At 67.2% G+C, this 21,195-nt stretch overlaps 2 protein-coding genes across 2 annotated transcripts in view; one reads left to right on the forward strand and one right to left on the reverse strand.

Annotated features, from left to right (window-relative positions):
- The first annotated feature begins 62 nt into the window (after nucleotides 1-62).
- FTSJ3 (FtsJ RNA 2'-O-methyltransferase 3) lies at nucleotides 63-9,913 on the forward strand. The gene is made up of 20 exons (XM_029075752.2): nucleotides 63-204; nucleotides 2,327-2,432; nucleotides 2,555-2,601; nucleotides 4,772-4,851; nucleotides 5,058-5,157; nucleotides 5,253-5,447; nucleotides 5,555-5,671; nucleotides 6,043-6,149; nucleotides 6,293-6,393; nucleotides 6,516-6,596; nucleotides 6,699-6,872; nucleotides 6,998-7,133; nucleotides 7,243-7,418; nucleotides 7,912-8,059; nucleotides 8,164-8,453; nucleotides 8,799-8,881; nucleotides 8,965-9,064; nucleotides 9,151-9,334; nucleotides 9,435-9,529; nucleotides 9,627-9,913. The coding sequence occupies exons 1-20, from the start codon at nucleotides 138-140 to the stop codon at nucleotides 9,817-9,819; spliced, it is 2,580 nt and encodes an 859-aa protein (XP_028931585.1). The 5' UTR covers nucleotides 63-137; the 3' UTR covers nucleotides 9,820-9,913.
- A 507-nt stretch (nucleotides 9,914-10,420) lies between these two features.
- Nucleotides 10,421-21,195, reverse strand: part of DDX42 (DEAD-box helicase 42) — a 29,555-nt gene continuing 18,780 nt past the window's right edge. Inside the window, exons 9-18 of the mRNA XM_029076121.2 lie at nucleotides 19,597-19,773; nucleotides 18,408-18,536; nucleotides 16,143-16,242; nucleotides 15,427-15,474; nucleotides 14,523-14,620; nucleotides 12,692-12,968; nucleotides 12,291-12,517; nucleotides 12,056-12,166; nucleotides 11,430-11,528; nucleotides 10,421-11,101 (exon numbers count right to left, since the gene is read on the reverse strand). Of these exons, the coding sequence (XP_028931954.1) occupies nucleotides 10,421-11,101; nucleotides 11,430-11,528; nucleotides 12,056-12,166; nucleotides 12,291-12,517; nucleotides 12,692-12,968; nucleotides 14,523-14,620; nucleotides 15,427-15,474; nucleotides 16,143-16,242; nucleotides 18,408-18,536; nucleotides 19,597-19,773 (1,947 nt within the window). The remainder of the gene's footprint in view (nucleotides 11,102-11,429; nucleotides 11,529-12,055; nucleotides 12,167-12,290; nucleotides 12,518-12,691; nucleotides 12,969-14,522; nucleotides 14,621-15,426; nucleotides 15,475-16,142; nucleotides 16,243-18,407; nucleotides 18,537-19,596; nucleotides 19,774-21,195) is intronic.

A 21,195-nucleotide genomic window follows, 5' to 3' on the forward strand; every position in this document is an offset into this window, starting at 1 on the left:
GGCGCGCGGGGCCGCACGTGCACCGAGGAGGGGGCGCGCGGGGCCGCACGTGCGCCGAGGCGGGGGAGCGCGCGCCGCCGTCGACGGGTAGGGGAGCGCGCGCGCCCCGCGGCCTGCAGCCCCGAGGCCCCGCCGCCATGGGCAAGAAGGGCAAAGTAGGGAAGAGCCGCCGGGACAAGTTCTACCACCTGGCCAAGGAGACCGGTGAGCCCTCGTCCTCCTCCCTACCCACCAAATGACTATAATTATCATCATGTTGGTATTTGTTAAGCGCTTCCTGTGGGCAGAGCACTGTTGGAAGCGCTGGGGGGAGAGACAGGGGCATCAGGTGGGCCCACGTGAGGCTCCCAGTCTTCATCCCCATTGTCCAGGTGAGGGAACTGAGGCCCAGAGAAGTGAAGTGACTTGCCCCCAGTCACACAGCTGACAAGGGGCAGAGTCGGGGATTAGACTATGAGCCCGTCAGAGGGCAGGGACCGTCTCTATCTGTTACCGATTTGTCCATTGCAAGCGCTTAGTCCAGTGCTCTGCACCTAGTAAGCGCTCGATAAATACTATTGAATGAATGAATAAATACGATTGAATGAAAGTGGCAGGGGCGGGATTAGAACTCACGACTTCCGACTCCCAGGCTCTTGCCACTAAGTCACGCTGCTTCTCTGCAATACCCCACCCCTCCTTGGTGTCCACCTGGGCCGTAGCCCCCACCAACACCAGCAGGCTCCTTGAGGGAAGCGGTGTGGCCTAATGGAAGGAGCCCAGGCCTGGGAGTCAGAGGACCTGGGTTCTAATCCCGGCTCTGCCGGGTGACCCTGGGCAAGTCGTTTCGCTTCTCCGGGCCTCAGCGATCTCATCTGTAAAACGGGGAGTAAGACGGGGACAACCTGATGACTTTGGATCTACCCCAGCGCTAAGAATAGTGCTTGGCACAGAGTAAGCGCTTCACAAATACCCCAACTATTATTAACACGTAGGCAAGTCCCTGAACTTCTCGGTGCCTCGGCTACCTTTCATTCATTCATTCAATAGTATTTATTGAGCGCTGACTATGTGCAGAGCACTGGACTGAGCGCTTGGAACGAACAAGTCGGCAGCAGATAGAGACGGTCCCTGCCGTTCGACGGACTCACGGTCTAATCGGGGGAATCTGTAAAATGGGGATTAAGACTGTGAGCTCCACGTGGGACAACCCGATTCCCCTGTGTCTATCCCAGCGCTTAGAACAGTGCTCGGCACATAGCGGGCACTTAAATACCAACATCATTATTATTATCCTCGCGCTTAAATACAATTATTGTTAACACATATTCATTCATTCAATAATATTTATTGAGCGCTTACTATGTGCAGAGCACTGTACTAAGCGCTTGGGATGAACAAGTCGGCAACAGATAGAGACGGTCCCTGCCGTTTGACGGGCTTACGGTCTAATCGGGGGAGACGGACAGACGAGAACGATGGCACTAAACAGCGTCGAGGGGAAGAACATCTCGTAAAAACCGATGGCGACTAAATAGAATCGAGGCGATGTACAATTCATTGACAGAATAAATAGGGTGACGAAAATATATACGGTCGAGCGGACGGGTACGGTGCCGTGGGGATGGGAAGGGAGAGGTGGAGGAGCGGAGGGAAAAGGGGAAAATGAGGCTTTAGCTGCGGAGAGGTAAAGGGGGGATGGCGGAGGGAGTAGAGGGGGAAGAGGAGCTCGGTCTGGGAACGCCTCTTGGAGGAGGTGATTTTTAAGTAGGGTTTCGAAGAGGGAAAGAGAATCAGTTTGGCGGAGGTGAGGAGGGAGGGCGTTCCGGGACCGGGGGAGGACGTGACCCGGGGGTCGACGGCGGGACGGGCGAGACCGAGGGACGGTGAGGAGGCGGGCGGCAGAGGAGCGGAGCGTGCGGGGTGGGCGGTAGAAAGAGAGAAGGGAGGAGAGGTAGGAAGGGGCGAGGGATGGAGAGCCTCGAAGCCTAGAGTGAGGAGTTTTTGTTCGGAGCGGAGGTCGATAGGCAACCACTGGAGTTGTTTAAGAAGGGGAGTGACAGGCCCAGATCGTTTCCGCGGGAAGATGAGCCGGGCAGCGGAGTGAAGAATAGACCGGAGCGGGGCGAGAGAGGAGGAAGGGAGGTCAGAGAGAAGGCTGACACGGTAGTCTAGCCGAGATCCTCCAAGTGTTCCCCAGGGCACGCGTGCCCTCCGTGAGCCCCCCCACGATACACACACCCCTCTGGGCCGCCTCCCAACACAAACACACCCCCTTACGCCCCCGTGTCCCCGACATCGCCACCGTGCCGCCGGCCCCGCTGACGTCCTCCTGCCGTTCCCCCAGGTTACCGTTCCCGCTCGGCCTTCAAGCTGATCCAGCTCAACCGCCGCTTCCAGTTCCTGCAGAAATCCCGGGCCCTGCTGGACCTGTGCGCCGCGCCGGGGGGATGGTACGTGTCGGCCCCACGGCCCGCCCCGTCCCCCTTTGCCCCCCGGGGCCCGACGGCTGGGTGGGTCGGGGCGAGCGGGGCGGGTCGGGTCGGGGCCCATCCAACGTCTTCGCTCCCCTCAGGCTGCAGGTGGCTTCCAAGTTCATGCCGGTGTCCAGCCTGGTAGTCGGTGAGTAGCCGGGGAGGGAAGGATGGGGCTACGACCAGCGAAGCTCGGGGTGGGGAGGGGACAGGAGATTCATTCGATCCTATTTATTGAGCGCTGACTACGCGCAGAGCCCCCAACCGAGCGCTCGGGAGAGACAAGTCGGCAACAGAGAGAGACCGTCCCTGCCCGCCGACGGGCTCACGGTCTAAACGGGGGAGACGGATAACGAAACGAGACAGGCGTAAATGTCATCGAGATAAATAGAATCGCATACGCGTATACGTCGTTAACAAAGTAAATAGACTAATAACTTATACAAATATAGAGAAGCAGCGTGGCTCAGTGGAAAGAGCCCGGGCTTAGGAGTCAGAGGTCGTGGGTTCTAATCCCGGCTCCGCCACCTGTCAGCTGGGTGACTGTGGGCAAGTCACTTCACTTCTCTGGGCCTCTGTTACCTCATCTGTAAAATGGGGATTAAGTCCGAGAGCCTCACGTGAGACAACCTGATGACCTTGTGTCTCCCCCAGCGCTTAGAACAGTGCTCTGCACATAGTAAGCGCTTAATAAATACCAACGTTATTATTCTCTGTACCTCAGTGACCTCATCTGTAAAGTGGGGGTGAAGTCCGTGAGCCTCACGTGCGACAGCCTGATGACCTTGTATCTCCCCCAGCGCTTAGAACAGTGCTCTGCACATAGTAAGCGCTTAACAAATACCAACGTTATTATTCTCTGTACCTCAGTGACCTCATCTGTAAAGTGGGGGTGAAGTCCGTGAGCCTCACGTGCGACAACCTGATGACCTTGTATCTCCCCCAGCGCTTAGAACAGTGCTCTGCACGTAGTAAGCGCTTAGCAAATACCAACATTATTAAATATGCACAGTGCTGTGGGGAAGGGGAATGGAGAAGGGAGGAGGAGGAGCAGAGGGAAAGGGAGGGCTCAGTCTGGGAAGGCTTCCTGGAGGAGGTGAGCTCTCAGTAGGGCTTGGAAGAGGGGAAGAGAGCTTGGCGGATGTGAGGAGGTGCATAGAGCGGGGAAGCCGGGGGCGCAACTCTTCAATCAGGGGTATTTATGGAGTGCCTATTGTGTGCAGAGCAGTGTACTGAACACCTGGGAGAGCGCAGTAGCGTTGGTCGACGTGCTTCCTGGTAATAATAATAATAATTGTATGAAGCGCCTACTACGTATCAAGCGCTGGCGAAGCTACAGGACCATCGTCAGGTCAGGCTCTGTCCCACCCCGGGCTCGCGATCCAAGCTGGAAAGAGAGCGGGTGTTGAGACCCCATTTTACAGTTGCGGTAACGGAGGCACAGAGAAGTGAAGCGACTCGCTCCAGGTCGTAGAGCAAATGAGTGGCGGAGCTGGGGTTGGAACCCAGGTCCTCTGACTCCCAGGCCCGTGTTCTTTCCACTTGGGCCATGCCGGAGCTTCAATCTCGGTGCGGGGAACAGACAGACAGACAGTCAATCGATCGATGAATGGTTTTTGTCGAGCGCTCACTATGCCCAGAACACCTTTTTCAGTGGTTGGGAGAGGACAGTACAGCGGAGTCAGCAAACACGCTCCCCCCTCCCGCAGTGTGTTTACGGACTAGACGTTAGATTAGATTTCGGACAGGGGAAGCATCAGAAGGTAAGGATGCGGACATAAGGGCTGAGGGGGCTGAGCTGCGTATCAGAGTGCCTAAGGGGAACAAACCAAGCCAACGGGCGATGCAGGAGATTGGGTGGGGAGGTGAGGTGCTAGTCAGGGAAGGCTTCCTGGAAGAGGTAGCTTGGTTTTGTTTTTTATGGTATTTGTTAAATCCTTACTACGCGGTCGGGGACGGCACTGAGCGCTAGGATAGATGCAAGCTAATCGGGTCGGACACGGGGCTCTCCGTCTTCATCCCCATTTAACGGACGAGGGAACAGAGGCCCAGAGAAGTGAAGCGTCTCGCCCGAGGTCACCCGGCAGACAGCTGGTAGAGCGGGGTTAGAATCCAGGTCCTACTGACCCCCGGTCCTGTGCCCTATCCGCTAGGCCAGGCTGCGTCCCTGGCATTAAAGCGCTTAGCGCGTGCCAGACACCGCAGCGAGCGCTGGATATAAGGAAATCAGGTCGGACCCCGACGCCGGCGCCCTTGGGGTGGCCGAGGGAGGGCGGCCGGGGAGGGTCTCGGGCAGGTCGAGACTGCGCTTTCTCCAGGAGTGGACCTGGTCCCCATCAAGCCGCTTCCCAACGTGGTGACCCTGCAGGAAGACATCACCAGCGAGCGTTGCCGCCAGGTATTTCCTCCAGACCCCGGGCCGGGGCGGGGCCCCGCTTCCCTCCGCCCCCCGCCGACGGCCTCCGTCCTCCCCGCTCCCCCGGAGAGGAGGGCGGGAGTTGCGGGGTACGGGAGAGGCTCCTCGCCCCGGCACCGCGGGCTCGCGCGGGTCGCCCCCCCGCGTCGCTGGGAGAGGCGACGAGGGGACGTCCTCCTTCCCCCCAGGCGCTGCGGAAGGAGCTGCAGACGTGGAAAGTGGACGTGGTCCTCCACGACGGAGCCCCCAACGTGGGGTCCAGCTGGGACCACGACGCCTACTCCCAAGGTGCCGGCCGGGGCGGGTGCGGCGGGCCGGTCCGCGGGGTCCCCCACCTCCCCCGGGCCCACCCCCAACGCCCGCGGCCATCTCTTCCCCCGCAGCCCACCTGACCCTGCAGGCGCTCCGCCTGGCCTGCGACTTCCTGGCCCGCGGCGGCTGGTTCATCAGCAAGGTGTTCCGCTCGCGCGACTACGCGCCCCTGCTCTGGCTGTTCCAGCAGCTCTTCCGCCGCGTCCAGAGCACCAAGCCCCAGGCCTCGCGGAACGAGTCGGCCGAGATCTTCGTCGTGTGCCAGGGTGCGTGCCGGGGCCGGGCCGGCCCGCGGAGGGGGGCGGGCCCGCGGGCCGTACCTCGCCTCCAGAGCCCCGCGGTCCCCCCCGCGTCCAACCCGCTTTGCCCCTAGGTTACCTGGCCCCCGACAAGATCGACGGCAAGTTCTTTGACCCCAAGTACGCCTTCAAAGAAGTGGAGGCTCAGGCCAAGACGGTGACGGAGCTGGTGACCAAGAAGAAGCCAAAGGGTGCGGGGGAGCGTCGGGGCGGTGGAGGCGGGAGAGGGCGGTCCCCTCTCCCCGTGCCGCCTCCGGGCCTCCGCCCTCCGCCGGGTTTAGGCCGACCCGCAGCCGACCGGCGGTCCGCCCGGGCCGGCGTCCCCGGGCCGCCGACGGGGCGGGCGGGACCGGCGGGCTTCCCGGGCCTTCCACGCGGTTGGCCGTCTCGCTCGCTGGCGGCGCTCCCTCCCCCCTCCCCGGCGGCCCCGGAGAGGGCGGCCCGGGGGGAACCCGAGACCCCGTGGCCCCGACCGTTTCTCCCCCTCCGCCCCCGCCCCGACCGGGTTCTCGGGCGCATCCCGTTCCGTGACCGGTCGTATCCCGCCGTCCGCGCCGCCAGGCCGAAGGCTACGCCGAGGGGGGACCTGACCCTCTACCACCCGCTTCTCACTCACCGACTTCCCTCCGGGCGCCCAACCCCGTCGACTTCCTCTCCAAGGCCAGCGAGGTGAGCGAGGGCGGGCGGGAGGAGGCCGGCCCCCGGGGGCCCCCCCCCCCCATCCGGGGATAGGGTGGGACGGGAGATGGGGCGGCCGCCCCCCGCCGCCCCCCCGACCCCGAGCCGCTGCCCGACACCCCTCCTCCGGGCAGATCACCCTGGACGACCCCGAGCTGGAGAGCCACCCGGCGACGAGCGAAGACGTGCGCGAAAGCGGCCGTGACATCCGCGTGCTGGGCCGCAAGGAGCTAAGGTGGGGGGGGGGGGGGCGGGGCGAGAGGTCGGTCGGCCGTATTTACTGAGCACTCGCCGCGGGCGGAGCGCTGTCCCGGGCACCTGGGAGAGTACGGTAGAACGGACACGTTCCCCGCTCAGGTCCCTGCTCCACTGGAGGACGAAGCTGCGACGCTTCGTGGCCAAGAAGCTCAAAGAGCAGGCGAAGGCACTGGCCATCAGGTGAGGCCGGACGGGGGCGGGTCTAAGCGGCGGACGGCGCACGGCGGACGGCGCAGAGCGGTCCCCGGGGCTTCCCCCGACGCCCTCTTCCACCCGCCCCAGCCTGAGCTCCGGGGAGGAGGACGCAGAAGACGAGGAGCCGGACCGGAAGGCCGCAACCGCCACCCCGGCGCGGCTGGGGGCCGAGAGGAGGGAGGAGGAGGAGGAGGAGGAGGAAGAGGAGCTGCACCGGAGCCTGGCGGAAATGAAGGCCCAGGAGGCGGCCGAGCTGAAAAGGTGCCCGGGGAGCCCCGGAGGGGCCGGGGGGACCCAGAGGAGCGGTCATCCAGGGGTGCTGAGCGCTCCCTCCCCCCGGCCCCCCGGGGCCCTCCTCCTCTTGGTCGTCCCCCGCGACCCTCCAGGAAGAAGAGGAAGCTTCTGCGGGAGCAGCGCAAACAGCGGGAGCGCGTGGAGCTGAAGATGGACCTGCCCGGCGTCTCCATCGCCGACGGCGGCGACTCCTCTCTGTTCTCCCTTACCGCCGTGCGCGGCCAGCGGGTACGGGGAGAGGGGCCCGCGGGGCTCGGGGGCGGGGCCCCGGGGCGGCGCGGGGCCCCGGGGCGGCGCGGCCCCCGCCGAGCTCCCCCCTCCCCTCCCCCGTCCGCAGCTGCTGCGGGAAGTGGTCCGAGGTGACATGGGGGCGGCCGACGCCTTGCTGGCCGAGGCCCCGGACGGGGACGTGTACCTGTCGGACGCGGAGGGGGAGGACGCCGACGACGACCGGTCCTCGGACGGCGACCCGGATCCGGAGGAGCGGCCCGAAGCCCGGAGGCCCCGCCGGCGGTGAGGACGGGAGGTCGGCCGACGGAGGGGCGGGGGGAGGGAGGGAGGGCCTGCCCGAGCCCGGCGTGGGCGGCGGGACGTTGGGGGCGGCGGGGGTCGACGTCGGTCGAGCCCGGGGGTGGGGGGACGTGGGTCAGAGGTGGGGCTGGCTCCCTTCATCTCTCATCTCCCCACCCCCATACATAGCCCTTGAACTGCCCCGGAGGGTTACGCACCCCCCCCCCCCCCCATCGCGTTCTCCTGCCTCCCATCTATCTCATTTCACGCCCGTCCCACTGAGCCGGGCACAGGCTGTCCCGGGCCTACGGCCCTCTACCCGCCGCGCGGGCCCCACCGAGGACCGACGGCTCTGCACCCGGCGGGCCCCCGGCCAGCGGCAGCGACGATTCGATGGATAGACTGAGCGCGGGGGCTCCTCGGCCAAGCTGTCCGGGTCGGGGGGGGGAGAGGGGGCGGGCCCGGGGCGGCTCGGACAGCTGCTCTCGGGTTGCAGGGCGAAGCAGCCGGGCAGCAAGAAGCGGGGCAGGGAGGAGGAGGAGGAGGAAGAGGAGGAGGAGGAGGAGGAGGAGAACCCCCTGCTGGTGCCCTTGACGGACAAGGCCACCCTGCAGGAGCAGCAGACCAGCCTGTGGTTTTCCAAGGTGAGGGCGGGGGTCCGGGGGTGGCTCCGGCCGGGCGGAGAGCGGACCCGCAGGCACCCAGCCCCCCACGCCAACTCCCATCCCGTCCATCGCTGCCCCCCCAGGGCGCCTTCGCGGGGATCGAGGACGACGCGGACGAGGAGCTGGAGGTCCAGCAGAGCCAGATGCTGCTCTGGGCGAGTCGGGCCCCCCGGCCTGCCGCCAGAGGGAGCCGCAGGTCCGGGAGGGACCCGCGGGAGCCCCCCGAGGGCGGGCCCGGGCCGGGGGGAGGCGGGGACCCGGGCCCCCCGGCGCCCGGAGGCCAGACCGGCCCCCCGGGGGCCGCCGAGGCAGCGGCGGAGGCCGGCGGCTCGGAGAGCGACGGCGACGGCAGCAGCAGCAGCGAGGAGGAGAGGTGAGCGGCGGGAACACGGGGGCCCCCCGGCCCCGGGGCCGCCCTCCGGTGGGGCGGGGCCGGGGTGGAGCCCCCTCGGCCCCGTCTGGCACGACGGCGGAGAGGGCCCGGGCGCGGGAGTCAGAGGTCACGGGTTCCGATCCCGGCTCCGCCGCCTGTCCGTCGCGTGATCCCGACTTGACGCGGCTTCTCCGCGCCTCGGTTCCCTCGCCCGCAACGTGGGGACGGAGACCGTGAGCCCCGCTCGGGACAGCCTCGTCACCTCCCGTCCGCCCCGGCGCTCAGAACGGCGCCCGGCCCGCGGGGAGCGCTGGACGGACACGGTCGTTATCATCTTCACCTCAGGGAGGCACCGCGGCAGCGGGCCCAGGAACGCGGCCGGCGGGAGGCGGATGACGGATTCGAGGTGGTGCCCGTCGAGGACCCGGGTGAGGGGGCGGGGAGGGGCCGGGACGGCCGGGGCCCCGGGGGCGGGGAGGCCGAGGCCCAGACGTCTCCTCTCCGGCTCCAGGGAGACGGCGGGTCCTGGACGCCGAGGGCCTGGCGCTGGGGGCCGTCGTCGCCACCTCCCGCCGCGCCCGCCGCGACCTGGTGGACGACTCCTTCTGCAGGTACGGGAGGGCCCGGGCGGCGGGGGCGGGGGGGGAGGGGGCGCCGCGGCCGGCCTCCCGCCTACCCGCCGCCCTCCCCCCGGCAGGTACACGTTCGGCGAGGAGGCGGAGGAGCTGCCGCCGTGGTTCGTGGAGGACGAGCGGCAGCACCGCGCGCGCCTGCTGCCCCTGGACCGGCAGGAGGTGGAGCGTTACCGGGCCCGCTGGCGGGAGATCGACGCCCGGCCCATCCGCAAGGTGGCCGAGGCCAAGGCCCGCAAGAAGCGCCGGGTGAGTAGGGCCCCCCCCCCCCCCCGCCCCGCCGGGTCCCCCCCGAACCCGGCCCCGGCCCTGACCCCTCTCCCCCCCCCCCGTCCGTCCCCCGCAACAGATGTTGAAGAAGCAGGAGCAGACCAGGAAGAAGGCCGAGGCCGTGGTGGGGGCCGTGGACGTGTCCGACCGAGAGAAGGCGGCCCAGCTCCGCAGGTACGGGCCGGGGGCCCGCGGGCCGGGGGGGGGGGGGGGGGGAGGCCGAGGCGGGGGTCCCCCCGACCCTGACCCGGACCGCCGTCCGCCTCCCCAGCCTCTACAAGAAGGCCGGCCTGGGCAAGGAGAGACGCCAGGTCACCTACGTGGTGGCCAAGAAGGGAGGCGGGGGCCGCAAGGTGCGGAGGCCCGCCGGCGTCAAGGGGCACTTCAAGGTGGTGGACACGCGGATGAAGAAGGACCTGCGGGCCCAGCGGCGCCAGGACCAGCGGAAGAAACGGAAGAAGTGAGAGGCCGCCGGAGGCCCGGGGCCCTCTCCCTCCCCTCCCCGCCCGGCTTTTTGAAAGACACAAATGAAAAGCGGAGAGACGAGTTTAAAAAAGAGCTGAGGTTTATTGTTTAATTTAGGAACCTCGGGGGCGGGGGGCGCCGCGGAAGGCGGGGTGACTCTCCCTCCCCGACGCCCCCCCGCCCCGGGCGGGGAACCGGAGGCCGAGCACGGCGGGGAGGGGTCGGGGCCGTCCGGAAGCCCGCCGGGCCGCGGCTCCGGCCCCCGGCCGGGTGGGAGGCGGGGGGGACCCCCGAGGGAGTCAGGCTGAAAACGGAACCGAGGTCAAAGCGGTCGCCCCGGGGACGCTCCGGGGATTCTCTCTCTCTCTCTCTCTCTCTCTCTCGGGCGGGGCTTCCCACCCCCGCCAGCCTGGCTTGCCCACCGGGGGGGTGGGGTGGGGTGGGGAGGGGGGACCCCCAGGTCAGCAAGAAATCCTAAAATGAAATAAAGAAACAAAACGGGGGGCGGGGGGGAGGGTCGGGTCGGACACGCACACGCCCGGTTCCCCGCTCTGGCACGCTCGCACACATACACGCAGACAGACAGACACGCTCACGCCCTTAACTGTCCCACCGGCTCTTCTTGCGCCTGGGCGGCTCGGGGACGGCAAAGCCGTCCGACCCGTCCGTCTTGCCGTCGGGTCCGTCGTCCGCCCCGGGTTCCGTCTCGGCCTCCGGCCCGCCGTCCCCCTTGCCGGGGCGGCCGCAGCCGTCCCTCCCGTCGTCCCCGTTCCTGCCGTCGCGGCCCTCGCCGTGCCTCCCGCCGGCCCCGCCGCCCGGGCGGCGGTCGTCCCCGTGCCGGCGGCCGTCCCCGCCGTGGCGGCCGCCGCCCCCGCCCTCCCCGTGCCGCGGGCCGTCGCCGTGGCGGGCGCCGCCGTCGCCGTGGCCGTGCCGCCCGCCGCCCCGGGCCTCGCCGTGGCGCTCCCTGGCGCCGCCCGTCGCGGGGGCCGCGCGGTCGGGGTCCTGGGCGCCGGGCCCGGGGTGGGCCGCGGGCACGCCGCTCAAGGTCCCGGCGCTGGCGAAGCCCGGGATGCCCCTGGGGGCCGGGGGAGGGGGAGGGGGGCCGTCGGGGCCCGGGTGGGCCGGCTGCGAGGAGGAGGAGGAGGACGACGAGGACGAGGAGGAGTTGGCGGGGACCGAGTTGAGGCTCCCCGCGCTCTTCCAGCCGCTGGCCCCGGCGGCGGAGCTCCCGGCCTTCTGGTTGTTTAGACTGGCGGCCACGAAGTGGCTCTTGTACTGCGACTGTCGGGGGGGGGCGGGGTGGGGTGGGGTGGGAGAGAAGAGCCGAGCCGTCAGAGGCCGGACGGGGGGTGGGGGGGGGGGGGCGCCTCTCTCCTCGCCCGCCTCCCGCTCCTCCGTCCGCTCTCCGCCCCTCAGAGCGTTCTCCGGGGGTCTCGGCGGGTATCGCCGGAGGGGCTTCTCCCGGCGCTCCGCGCGCGGGCGGACCCTCGGACGGCCCCGCCCCCGAGGCTCCTCGCTCACCCCGCCCCTCCCCGCGTGGGCCGCCGGGGCCGCCCGACGCCTCCCGTTCGGATCCCCGGCCCCGACGGGTCCGGCCGCGCGCCCGGACCTGAAAGGCCGCCTTCATGGCGGTCAGCCTGTCTCCCATGGCCCCCGCGGCCGGCTTGTAGGCCTCGTAGTTGCTCATGACGTTGCTGTTCCCACGGTCCTGCGGGGAGAGGGGCGGAGCGACGAGGCTGAGGGCCGGCCCGCGCGGGGCGGGGGGGCCCGGTCTCCCGCCTCGGGCGCTCTCCCGGGCATCCGCTACAAGGCCCTGCCCGCCGCAGGGGCTCGGGTAACCGCCGCCGCCTCTTATTAATCGGTTCTCGCGTCTCCCCCGGCTCCTCCGCCGGTCCCCCGGGGCGGAGACCACGCGCGCTCTCTCCCCGCTGCTCTTCCGGGCGCTCTCCGCTCTGCGGGCCCTCCCCGACCCCTCTCGGGCCGGGAAGGGCCTCGGGCGGCCCCGGCCCGCGGCTCCCCGCCCCCCCCCCCCCCGGCCCGTTCCCGCCGCCTCGGACCGGGGGCGGGGACGACGACGCGCGCGGCCCGTCTACGGTCGCCGGCCGCGTAAGATCCGGCCTCGGGCCGGGGCCAACGGGAGCGAGGACGGATGACGCGGGGCCCGGCCGGGGTGGGGGGTGGGGGGGGGCGGTCGCCGGTCCCCTCCGGGCGGCCCGGCGCGGCTCCCGGACTCACCGCGTTCTCCGAGCCCAGGCCCGGCCGCTCCCGGTAGCCCAGGCCCCCTCCGCCGATGTTCAGCTTCTTGCCCTTCCCTCCTTTGAAGCGGGATTTCCGGAACCAGGCGTTCTGCACGGGACACGAGACCTCTCGCTCGGACCCGCCGGAGGCGGCCCCCGCCGGAGGCGGCCCCCGCCGGCCCCCGGGCTTTGTCGGGGAGCCCCTCCGGGCCGGCGTCGCCCCGGCGCCCCACCTGCATGGCCAGATCGAGGAGCTCCTTGGACACGTGCTGGTTGGCCCCCTCCATGTTCCTGACGAGGTCGCCGGCGAAGTTGCTGTCCTTGGGGGTCAGCAGCGTGTAGGCCACCCCCTTCTCGCCCGCTCGGCCCGTCCGGCCGATCCTGTGCGTGTGGGTGTCGATGTCCCTGGCCACGTCGTAGTTGATGACCGTCTTGATGGAGGGGATGTCCAGCCCCCGGGCTGAAACGGCCGAGGGGACTCGCTCGAGACCCCTCGGTCCCCGCCCCCGGCCGCCCCCCCCCCCCCCCCCCCCGCGCTCGGGACCCGCCCCGCGCCGGCCCCCGGTGCCCGGCCCTCGGCCGGTCCCCCGGGCCCCCTCGCGCCCCGCGCCCGGGAGGGCCGGCCTCTCCTCACCTGCCACGTCGGTGGCCACCAGGACCGGGATGCCCTTCTTCTTGAAGTCCGAGATGACCCTGTTCCGCTCGCTCTGGTCCATGTCGCCGTGGAGCAGGCCCAGGCTGTGGCCCTCCTGCCGCAGGTTGTTGGCCAGCTCGTCGGCGTTGGCCTTCTTGGTCACGAACAGGAGGACGCTGCCCGAGGACGTGAACTCCACCAGCCGGCGGGTCAGCCAGTTCCACTTGCTGGGGCCCGAGTGGAGAATCTCCACGATCTGGGTGACGTCTTCGTTGGCCTGCGGGAAGCGGTCAGCTGCCGCCACGGTCCTCCGCGCCGGAGGCTCACTTCCTGACTCACAGGCCCGTGCCCTACCCGCCACGCCGTGCTGCCTCTCGACGGCCGGCCCGTCGGCCTCACGGGGACTCCCCGCCCCCGAGAATCGGGGCCGAGGCCCGAGACGCGCCTCCCGCCGGCTAGCCTGGAAGGTTCCCGGCGGGCGGGGGACGGGCCTTCCGTCGCACCCTCCCTGGCGCTCGGGACGGTGCCCCGCCCACGGTAAGCGCTCCGTAAATGCCACCGGCGGACCGACCCATCGGCTCTCGGGAGGGCGCGGCCTCCCTCGGCTTCCCGAGCCGGGCGGAGGAACGGGTCCGCTCGGGGCCCGACGGGAGGGCTCCCCGGCGGGTTCTACGTGGGGCGCCAACTCCGGCAACCGTTTTCGGCCCCGAGAAAAATTCCGCGGGTCCCGCTTTCCGCCCCTTTCCTCGCAGTTCCTCCCTCCCGTCGGTAAGCCGCCTTTCTCTTTCGCGGCGCTGCTCGAGATGTCGGACTTCTTGCCCGCAACCGGGTGGCTCCCCAAGGGAGAGGAACTCGACCTCCAGCTCTCCGCCCGTCTCTCTCGCACCCCCAACCACCCAACCACGCGTTACTGCTCTATGCCAGGCCGGTCTGGATAAGCAGCGTGGCTCAGGGGAAGGAGCCCGGGCTCGGGAGTCTAGAGGACACGGGTTCTAATCCCGGCTCTGCCACCTGTCTGCCGTGTGACCTTGGGCGAGTCGCTTCACTTCTCTGTGCTTCGGTTACCTTATCTGTAAAATGGGGACGAAGACCGTGAGCCCCACGTGGGACAACCCGATGACCCTGGATCCACCCCGGCGCTTAGAACAATGCTTGGCACAGGGCGAGCGCTCAATGAACACCGTAATTATTATAAGCGAAGATGGGGCAGGCGACTGCGAGCCCGCCGTGGGCAGGGACTGGCTCTCCCTGTTGCTGAACCGTACGTCCCGAGCGCTTCCTTCAGTGCCCTGGACGCGGTGAGCGCTCAGTGAACGCGACCGACGTCCCAGATGAGCCGGCGAAATAGGGGTTTCTTCTTCCTTCTCTTCCTCTTCCGCCTCCTCGCACTCCCCCACTCTATCCTACGGTCCCCGAAGGCAGGGATCGTGTTTTCTGATCGTCCCCAACTTTCCCGACCCCTCAGCGGGGGAAGCGGCCCGGTGTGGCGGACGGAGCACGGGCCTGGGAGTCTGCCGACCGTCTGCCTTGGGCCACGGAAAACTATAAATCCTCGGAGGGCGGGATAGGTAGAGTCTGCTCCATCTCCCGTGCCCTTCCAAGCGCGCCGTACGCTTCTCGGCCCGCACCGCCATTCCGGCGATGGTATTTATTGAGCGCTGTGGGTGGAGGACTGTACTGCGCACTCGGGAGAGTACAAGAAAACGGAGCTGGCGCTTAATAAGACGGGCAAATCGTCCAACCCGTTTCCCGAGCCCGAACACCCGTCCCGCGGCGACCCGGGGCCGGGGGTTGGGGGGGGGTGGATTTGGGGGCATGCGGCCACGCGTACCTCGCCGATGTCGCCCTGCACCACTCGGATGGGGTCGATCAGGATATCCCGGGCAAGTTTTTCGATCTTCTTCCGGAAAGTGGCACTGAACAACAGAGCTGGAGACAAGGGAAAGGCTTCGGGGGTCCCGCCCGCTTCCCACCTCCCCTCCCTCGGTTCACGACCCGCCATCCGCCCGTCCGCAGTCGGGGGAGGAGAGGGGCTGGGCCCTGTGCGCGTCGGGTCGGGGGGAGGAGGGGGTCTGGCAACCTGCAGCTTCAGAATGGCAACAACGGGGCCCGCCGGATGCTCCCTCCGCCCCCGGCCCGGACGACGGGCCCCGGATTGACGGTGACCTCGGGCAAACCCGAGCCTACAGACCGGGTGCCCTGACCGGCCCCGGGCCGCACACGGCCGGCCACGTTTAAGGTGTAAGGCTCTCCGGGCCCCTTGGATCGAGTCCTACTCGGGCAGCACGTTAACGGGAGGGGAGGAGAAGGCAGGCATTTCAAGGCGCTCCTCCCTCCCGACCCAAGTGGCCCGACGCTCCACGACGCTTCTGGGCCCGGACCGCCCAGTCGTTCTTCCGCCCGCCCGCCGGACGCGCCGACCCGGACTCCCTGGACCCGGACGTGGCGGCGGGCCCCGGCGGGCCCATCGCGGCTCCCCCCACCGCCCGCCGACATCCTCCGTGGCGGGAGCGGCCCAGGCCGAGGGGACTGCCGTGGAGGCGGGGACCGTCACCCCCGGGACCCCGAAACCAGGAGGGATCGGTGTCCGGTCAAGGACTCACCCTAGGGACCCCCGGAACCCACCACGGCGACCCAGGAAACCCTAGAGCGCCCTGCTGGTGCGGCGGACCCCGGGGACCGAGCTCCGTGACCCCGGGGCAAAGGCCGGGCCGGACGGGCGGTTTCGTACTTACTCTGCCGGTCGGGGCGGACGTGGCTGGCCACGGATCGCACCTGGTACTCTAGAAGGAGAAGAGCCGGGGTCGTTAGACGGTCCCCTCCGCTGGCGTGGCCATCGGGGGCCGGGGAGCGCTTATCGCAAAGCCTCGGGGACAGAGAAGCCCGGTGGGCCCGGGGCATCGCTGCTCCTCCCCGGAAAGCACCTCCCGAAACCCCCGCTCCGGGGACGGGTGGGGCACCGCGGCACGGTGGGCACGACCGGCCTCCGACCGGCCTCGGGGAAGGACGGTGAGCCGAAAGATGTCGCGGTCCGGGCGAGGAGCAACAACTCCCTCCGGGACGGGGTTGAGCGAGGAGGAAGAGGGGAGAGAAACGGCAGGGCCTGCCTCAGTCTTCCCGGGCTCCGCTAGGGGGCTGCTCGTCCGGGAGAAAACAGCCCCCCAGTGACCAATCTACTGCCCTCCCCTGAGACTCCGTGGGCAGGGAATGTGTCTGTTATCCTGCACTCCCCACGTACAGTGCTCCGCACAGAGTAAGCGCTCAATAAATACGCCGGACTGAGCACCGCTGGGAATTAAACAGGTCGCGTTAGAAGAACTCCTGTATTCCCATTTCTCTGAAGCGCCTCCCTCGGCAGATTTCCTTTGACACAAATCTCAGAGGCAGTGGGAAAATTCGGGAAAGGAGCACGGCGCGGGGAGGGCGGAGGACACCGGTACGCGGCACCTACCAAAGCCCATGTCGAACATTCGATCGGCTTCATCGAAGACCAGGTACGAGACCCGCTGGAGATTGGTGGCTTTCTTCTTCACGTGGTCAATCAGCCGGCCCTGGGGCACGTGCGAGAGAAAACCGGCTTCAGAGACGACCGTGCCGGGGGACCCCCCCGGCTTCGGGCCCGGGACAACCGCCCCGGAGGGGACGGGTCACGGAGCCCAGGCCGGCCCGGGCCTCGACGCCCGGAGACATCCCCCTTTTCCCACTGAGACCCAGGGAGAAGGGGAAAGGGGAGGGGAAGAGGGTTGGGGCGTCCAAGCCGCCAGCTCCGACTCCACTATCAGCTATCACCTCCGGTGTCCGGAGAGTCCCCCGGGGAGATCCGTTTGCGGCTCGGGCATTTTTTTAAAGCCACCCCAGGCTTTTTTTTGGGGGGGGGAGGGAACTAGGGTCTCCCTTATCGTAAACAGCCCGCAAGAGCTGAAGAGTCCGTCTCGGGCCGGATAGCCCAGCCCCGTCCCCCGGCCGGCCCGAGAGCTCAGACGCCACAGATGCCCTTCCAACACGCAGGCAGGCCACTCCGGACCCCTAGAAGTGAGTCTCCGGGTCACTCTGGGTCGCTTCTGGTCCGGCGGGGCCGCGGCCCGGACCCGCCACGGGCTGCCTGATCCCGGGCTCACCAGGCGGGGCTCTGGACCGGCCGGACCCGACTCCGCCAGGAGACGGCAGTTTCCGCGGGTCGTCGTGTGGCCGCGGACGCGGCGAGGCCGGAGAGAGACCGGTCCGGGGGTAAAGGCGGGACCCACGTGATCCCCCCGTCCACGTTCATCGACGGACGTTCGGTTGGATTCCCGACCGGCCTCTCTCCTGATGTGCTCCAAACGCTGGGAACCCCCGCTCCAGGGTAACTAGGCGGCTCAGGGGGCTCGGGGCTGACGTCTCCTCACGAAGAAGCCAGGAGGCTATTCTCTTTTCACGAACCCACTCGCTGCCTCTCCTAAGCAGCTAGACTGTAATCTCTTGGAGGGCGGGTAAGCGCGCTGGACTTCTACCGGACTCTCCCGGGCGCCCTGCGCACGGCAGGCACTCGGCTACAACTGAGGAACTGACAGGACCGAGCTAAAGTTCTCGGGAGATCGGGCTTGCGCCCTCTCACCTCCTGTCTCCCTCCGTAGGGGGGCCGACCAAAAACCCTTCCACTGCCGGGCGTGACGACGACGACGACGATAATAATGATAGACGGTATTTGTTAAGGGCTTGTACATCCGACTTGTACATTCCAAGCGATTAGTACAGCGCTCTGCGCATAGTAAGCGCTCAATAAATACTGTTGAATGAAGGGCTTACTATGTGCCGAGCACTGTTCTAAGCACTGGGGTAGATACAAGGTACTCAGGTTGTCCCACGTGGGGCTCACAGTCCTGATCCCCCTTTTACAGATGAGGGAACTGAGGCACAGAGAAGCGAAGTGACTTGCCCAAAGTCACAGAGCTGACTCTGCGTGCGGCAGAGCCGGGATCAGAACCCACCACCTGTGTCTCCCAAGCCCGGGCTCTTGCCACTGAGCCAGGCTGCTTCTCCAAGAGTGAGGAGGGAGGAGGCAGGACACTCTAGAATTCAACTGCCTGAGAGCCCGACAGCCCGGAAGCGGCAGGCCCTCGGAATCCGGGCTCCGTTCGGATCCTCGTGTGCTAGGGCTTATCACCCGATGCTGGACAAGGTTCCCAGAGGGGTCTGGGAATGGCCCCGCAGAGAAGGGAAGAACACTTGCCCCCAAAACGAACTCGTCCGCTGGCCGGACCGGGCTCCTCCGGACCCGCCGCGGCCCCGGGGCCAAAGCCCCGGCCGACCGGCCGGCGGTGCCCCACGTGGGCGCCCCCCATCGAGGCCTTACTGGACACGTCTCCTCCAAGAAGCCTTCCCCGACTAAGCCCTCCTTTCCCCTTCTCCCGCTCCCTCCTGCGTCCCCCCGACTTTCTCCCTCTATTCACCCCCCCCCCCCCCAAGCCCTGAAGCGCTTATGTCCGTATCTGTCATTTATTCATCTCTACCGTCTGTAGACTGTAAACTCGCTGCGGGCAGGGAGTGGGTCTGCTTATTGTTGGACTGCTCTCTCCCAGGCGCTGAGTACCGTGCTCGGCGCACAGTAAGCGCTCAGTAAATACCAATGCCTGACTGGGCCTCTGTCAAAGCCGAAGGCAAGGGGGGAGGGGTCGTGACTCCACACAGTTCAGAGTCCCGGCGGAGCCGCCCTCCCCTCGCGGCCGGCGCTCCTCACCGGGGTGCAGACGACGATCTCGGCCCCTTCCTGCAGGGCCTTGGCTTGCTCCCACATGCTCCCGCCGCCGTACACCGCCACGGACCGCAGGTTGTAGGCTTTCCCGAACCGTTTGCACTCGGCGTGGATCTGCAAGGGACCGAGAGCGGCTCGTGGGGTCCCCGGGGCGCGCCCGGCCCTCCCCGGATGGCGGCTCCTCGCCGCTCCCGACGGCGGAGGGCAAGCTGGCGCCTGGGCAAAGGGGCCCACTGACCTTTTAAACCTCTGAAAAAATCGTCGTCCCTAATGCTGCTTTTGGATCTGCGTCCTTCCCTCTTTCCTCTCCTGCCTGTCTCCAAACCTCTCTTCACCTCATTCTTAGGCCCGTGAGCCCCCGGAAGACTGGGAAACCAGTCGGCGTCTCTCGACGTCCACACGGTGCTCAAGACCCTCCAGAAACCCCATCTCCCCCAGGAGGCCTCCCTCCCTCGCTAAGCCCTCCATCTCCCCTCTCCGCCCTCCCCTCTGCCTCGACTCTGCGCTCGGCCGGGCACCCCTCGAGCTCTCTGACACTCGAGCCGGCCCCACAATATTCACGCCAACGCTCTTCTACTCTACTGCTTCCCCTCTCCCCGTAGCCCGTAGGCTCCTTGTGGGCAGGGATCGCCCCTTCCGAATCCGTTGTCCTGCCCTTCGCCAAACGCTTAAGACAGTGCTCTGCGCACGGTAGGCGCTCTACAGATACCATCGATTGGGCGACCGATTGATAGGAACGGCTCTAGACTGTACGCTGGTTACGGGCAGGGAAGGTGTCTGCTAATTCTGTTCTAGCGTACTCTCCCGAGCGCTCAGGAGAGTGCCGTGCACCTAGTGAGCGCCCGACAAACACCCTCGATTGAAACGGTTAGGCTCTTCGGCGCGGCGACTGCCTCGGTTCCTCCTGCCCTCCCTGCTCTTACCCGGGCACCTCCGCTGTACCCACGCCGTACTCCGCCCCAGCCTAGGCACGGAGCATCTTAAAGCTCCGCACTCGAAGTCGGAGAAAGCGAGGCGGTAACTCCTACGGTGAAGGAGGGGAGGGGGGGAGGGGCCGCGCCCCCGCTCTTTACCCGACGCGGAGCCCGCGCTCCGAAGGCCGGGGAATCTCGGCCGGCTCCCCCTCCCCGGGACGAGGAAGCCGCGCCGCCCCACGACCGACCGACCGACCGACCTGCTGACAGAGCTCCCGGGTCGGGCAGACGATCACCGCGATGGGGCCGTCTCCGGGCTCCAGCTCCTTCTGATCCATGATGTGAATGAGCATGGGCCAGATGAAGGCCGCCGTCTTCCCGCTGCCCGTTTTGGCGATGCCGATCATGTCTCTGCCGCTCAGGGCCACTGGAACGCCCTGAGAGATGGACGGCGCCACGCTGACCCACCCACCCGACCGACTCCGGACACGCACGCAATCCCTCCCGGCCTGCGCTGCTCTGTGCCGGCAAGATCACGGCCTCCGGGGTGGAGTGACCCGAGGAAGCTCTCCAACTCCCTCCGACAGCCGAGCGGGGCGAGGAAGGAGAGGACCAATTCTTCCTCACACCACCCTCCGTCTCCCCACCGAGAGAACGCCCTCCTGCTTCACATCTGGCAGACCTCAGCTCTCCCCTCCTTCAGAAATCACATCTCCGCCAGGCTTTCGGATTCACTTCTCCACCTCGCCTAACAACTGTGGAATACGTTAAGCACTTACGACGTCCCAGGCACCGTATTAAGCGCTGGGTAGACCCAAGGCGATCGGGGCGGACGCCGCCCCCGCCCGCCACGTGGGGCTCGCAGTCTAAGTGGGAGGGAGAACAGACGAGGAAACCGAGGCACCGATCAGTGGAGTCACTTGCCCAAGCAGCGGGCAGGCGGCAGAGCTGGGATTCGAACCCAGGTCCTCCGGTCCCCAGGCCCGGGGCTGTCTGCCGGACGCCTCACGACCTCCGCTACATTAGGCCCAGCTCACATTCACATCCCCTTTCCCTTCTTCCTAGTCTTCGTGAATGACTTTTAATGTCCGTCTCCTCCGCCGGTAGGCCGCAAACTCCTTGAAGGCGGGGGGTCGCGTCTACCGACGCCGTGTTCTCTCCCAAGGGCTCAGTACAGTGTTCTGCACACTGTAGGGGCTCAAATGCTACTGTCTGCACACTTCCGGTGACAATGGTGGCTACTGAGAAGCAGCATGGCTCAGTGGACAGAGCCCGGGCTCGGGAGTCAGAGGTCATGGGTTCTAATCCCGGCTCAGCCGCCCGTCAGCCGGGTGACCGTGGGCGAGTCACTTCACGTCTCGGTGCCTCAGTGACCTCATCTGGAAAACGGGGATGAAGACTGTGGGCCTCGCGTGGGACAACCTGATGACCCTGTATCTCCCCCAGCGCTTAGAACAGTGCTTGGCACAGAGTAAGCGCTTAACAGATACCGACATTATTATCATCATCATTATTATTATTATTACCAGCCCAGGTCGCCCACATCGCTCGGGCAAGAAGGGCTATGATATCCAGAACTGCCCCTTGTCAGCTGCGTGACTCTGGGCAAGTCACTTAACTTCTCTGTGCCTCAGTGACCTCATCTGGAAAACGGGGATGACGACTGGGAGCCTCACGTGAGACCACCTGATTCCCCTGCATCTCCCCCAGCGCTTAGAACAGTGCTCTTCACATAGTAAGCGCTTAACAAATACCAGTGTCTCTCTCTCTCCGGGAACTGAATGAAGGCTTTCGAGCTAAGTTAAATGAGGCGTCTAGACTGTAGGCTCGTCGCGGGCAGGTATCGTCTCTGCCGACTC

The sequence above is a fragment of the Ornithorhynchus anatinus genome, chromosome 11, assembly GCF_004115215.2.
Source record: "Ornithorhynchus anatinus isolate Pmale09 chromosome 11, mOrnAna1.pri.v4, whole genome shotgun sequence".
Classification (NCBI taxonomy): Eukaryota; Metazoa; Chordata; class Mammalia; order Monotremata; family Ornithorhynchidae; genus Ornithorhynchus; species Ornithorhynchus anatinus.

Excerpts from the sequence above, each read along its gene's own strand:
- FTSJ3 (XM_029075752.2), top strand. The coding sequence starts at position 138 with ATGGGCAAGAAGGGCAAAGTAGGGAAGAGCCGCCGGGACAAGTTCTAC. Across the intron at positions 6,150-6,292 it reads TCCTCTCCAAGGCCAGCGAG|ATCACCCTGGACGACCCCGA; the intron begins GTGAGCGAGGGC and ends TCCTCCGGGCAG. Across the intron at positions 8,454-8,798 it reads AGCAGCAGCGAGGAGGAGAG|GGAGGCACCGCGGCAGCGGG; the intron begins GTGAGCGGCGGG and ends TCTTCACCTCAG.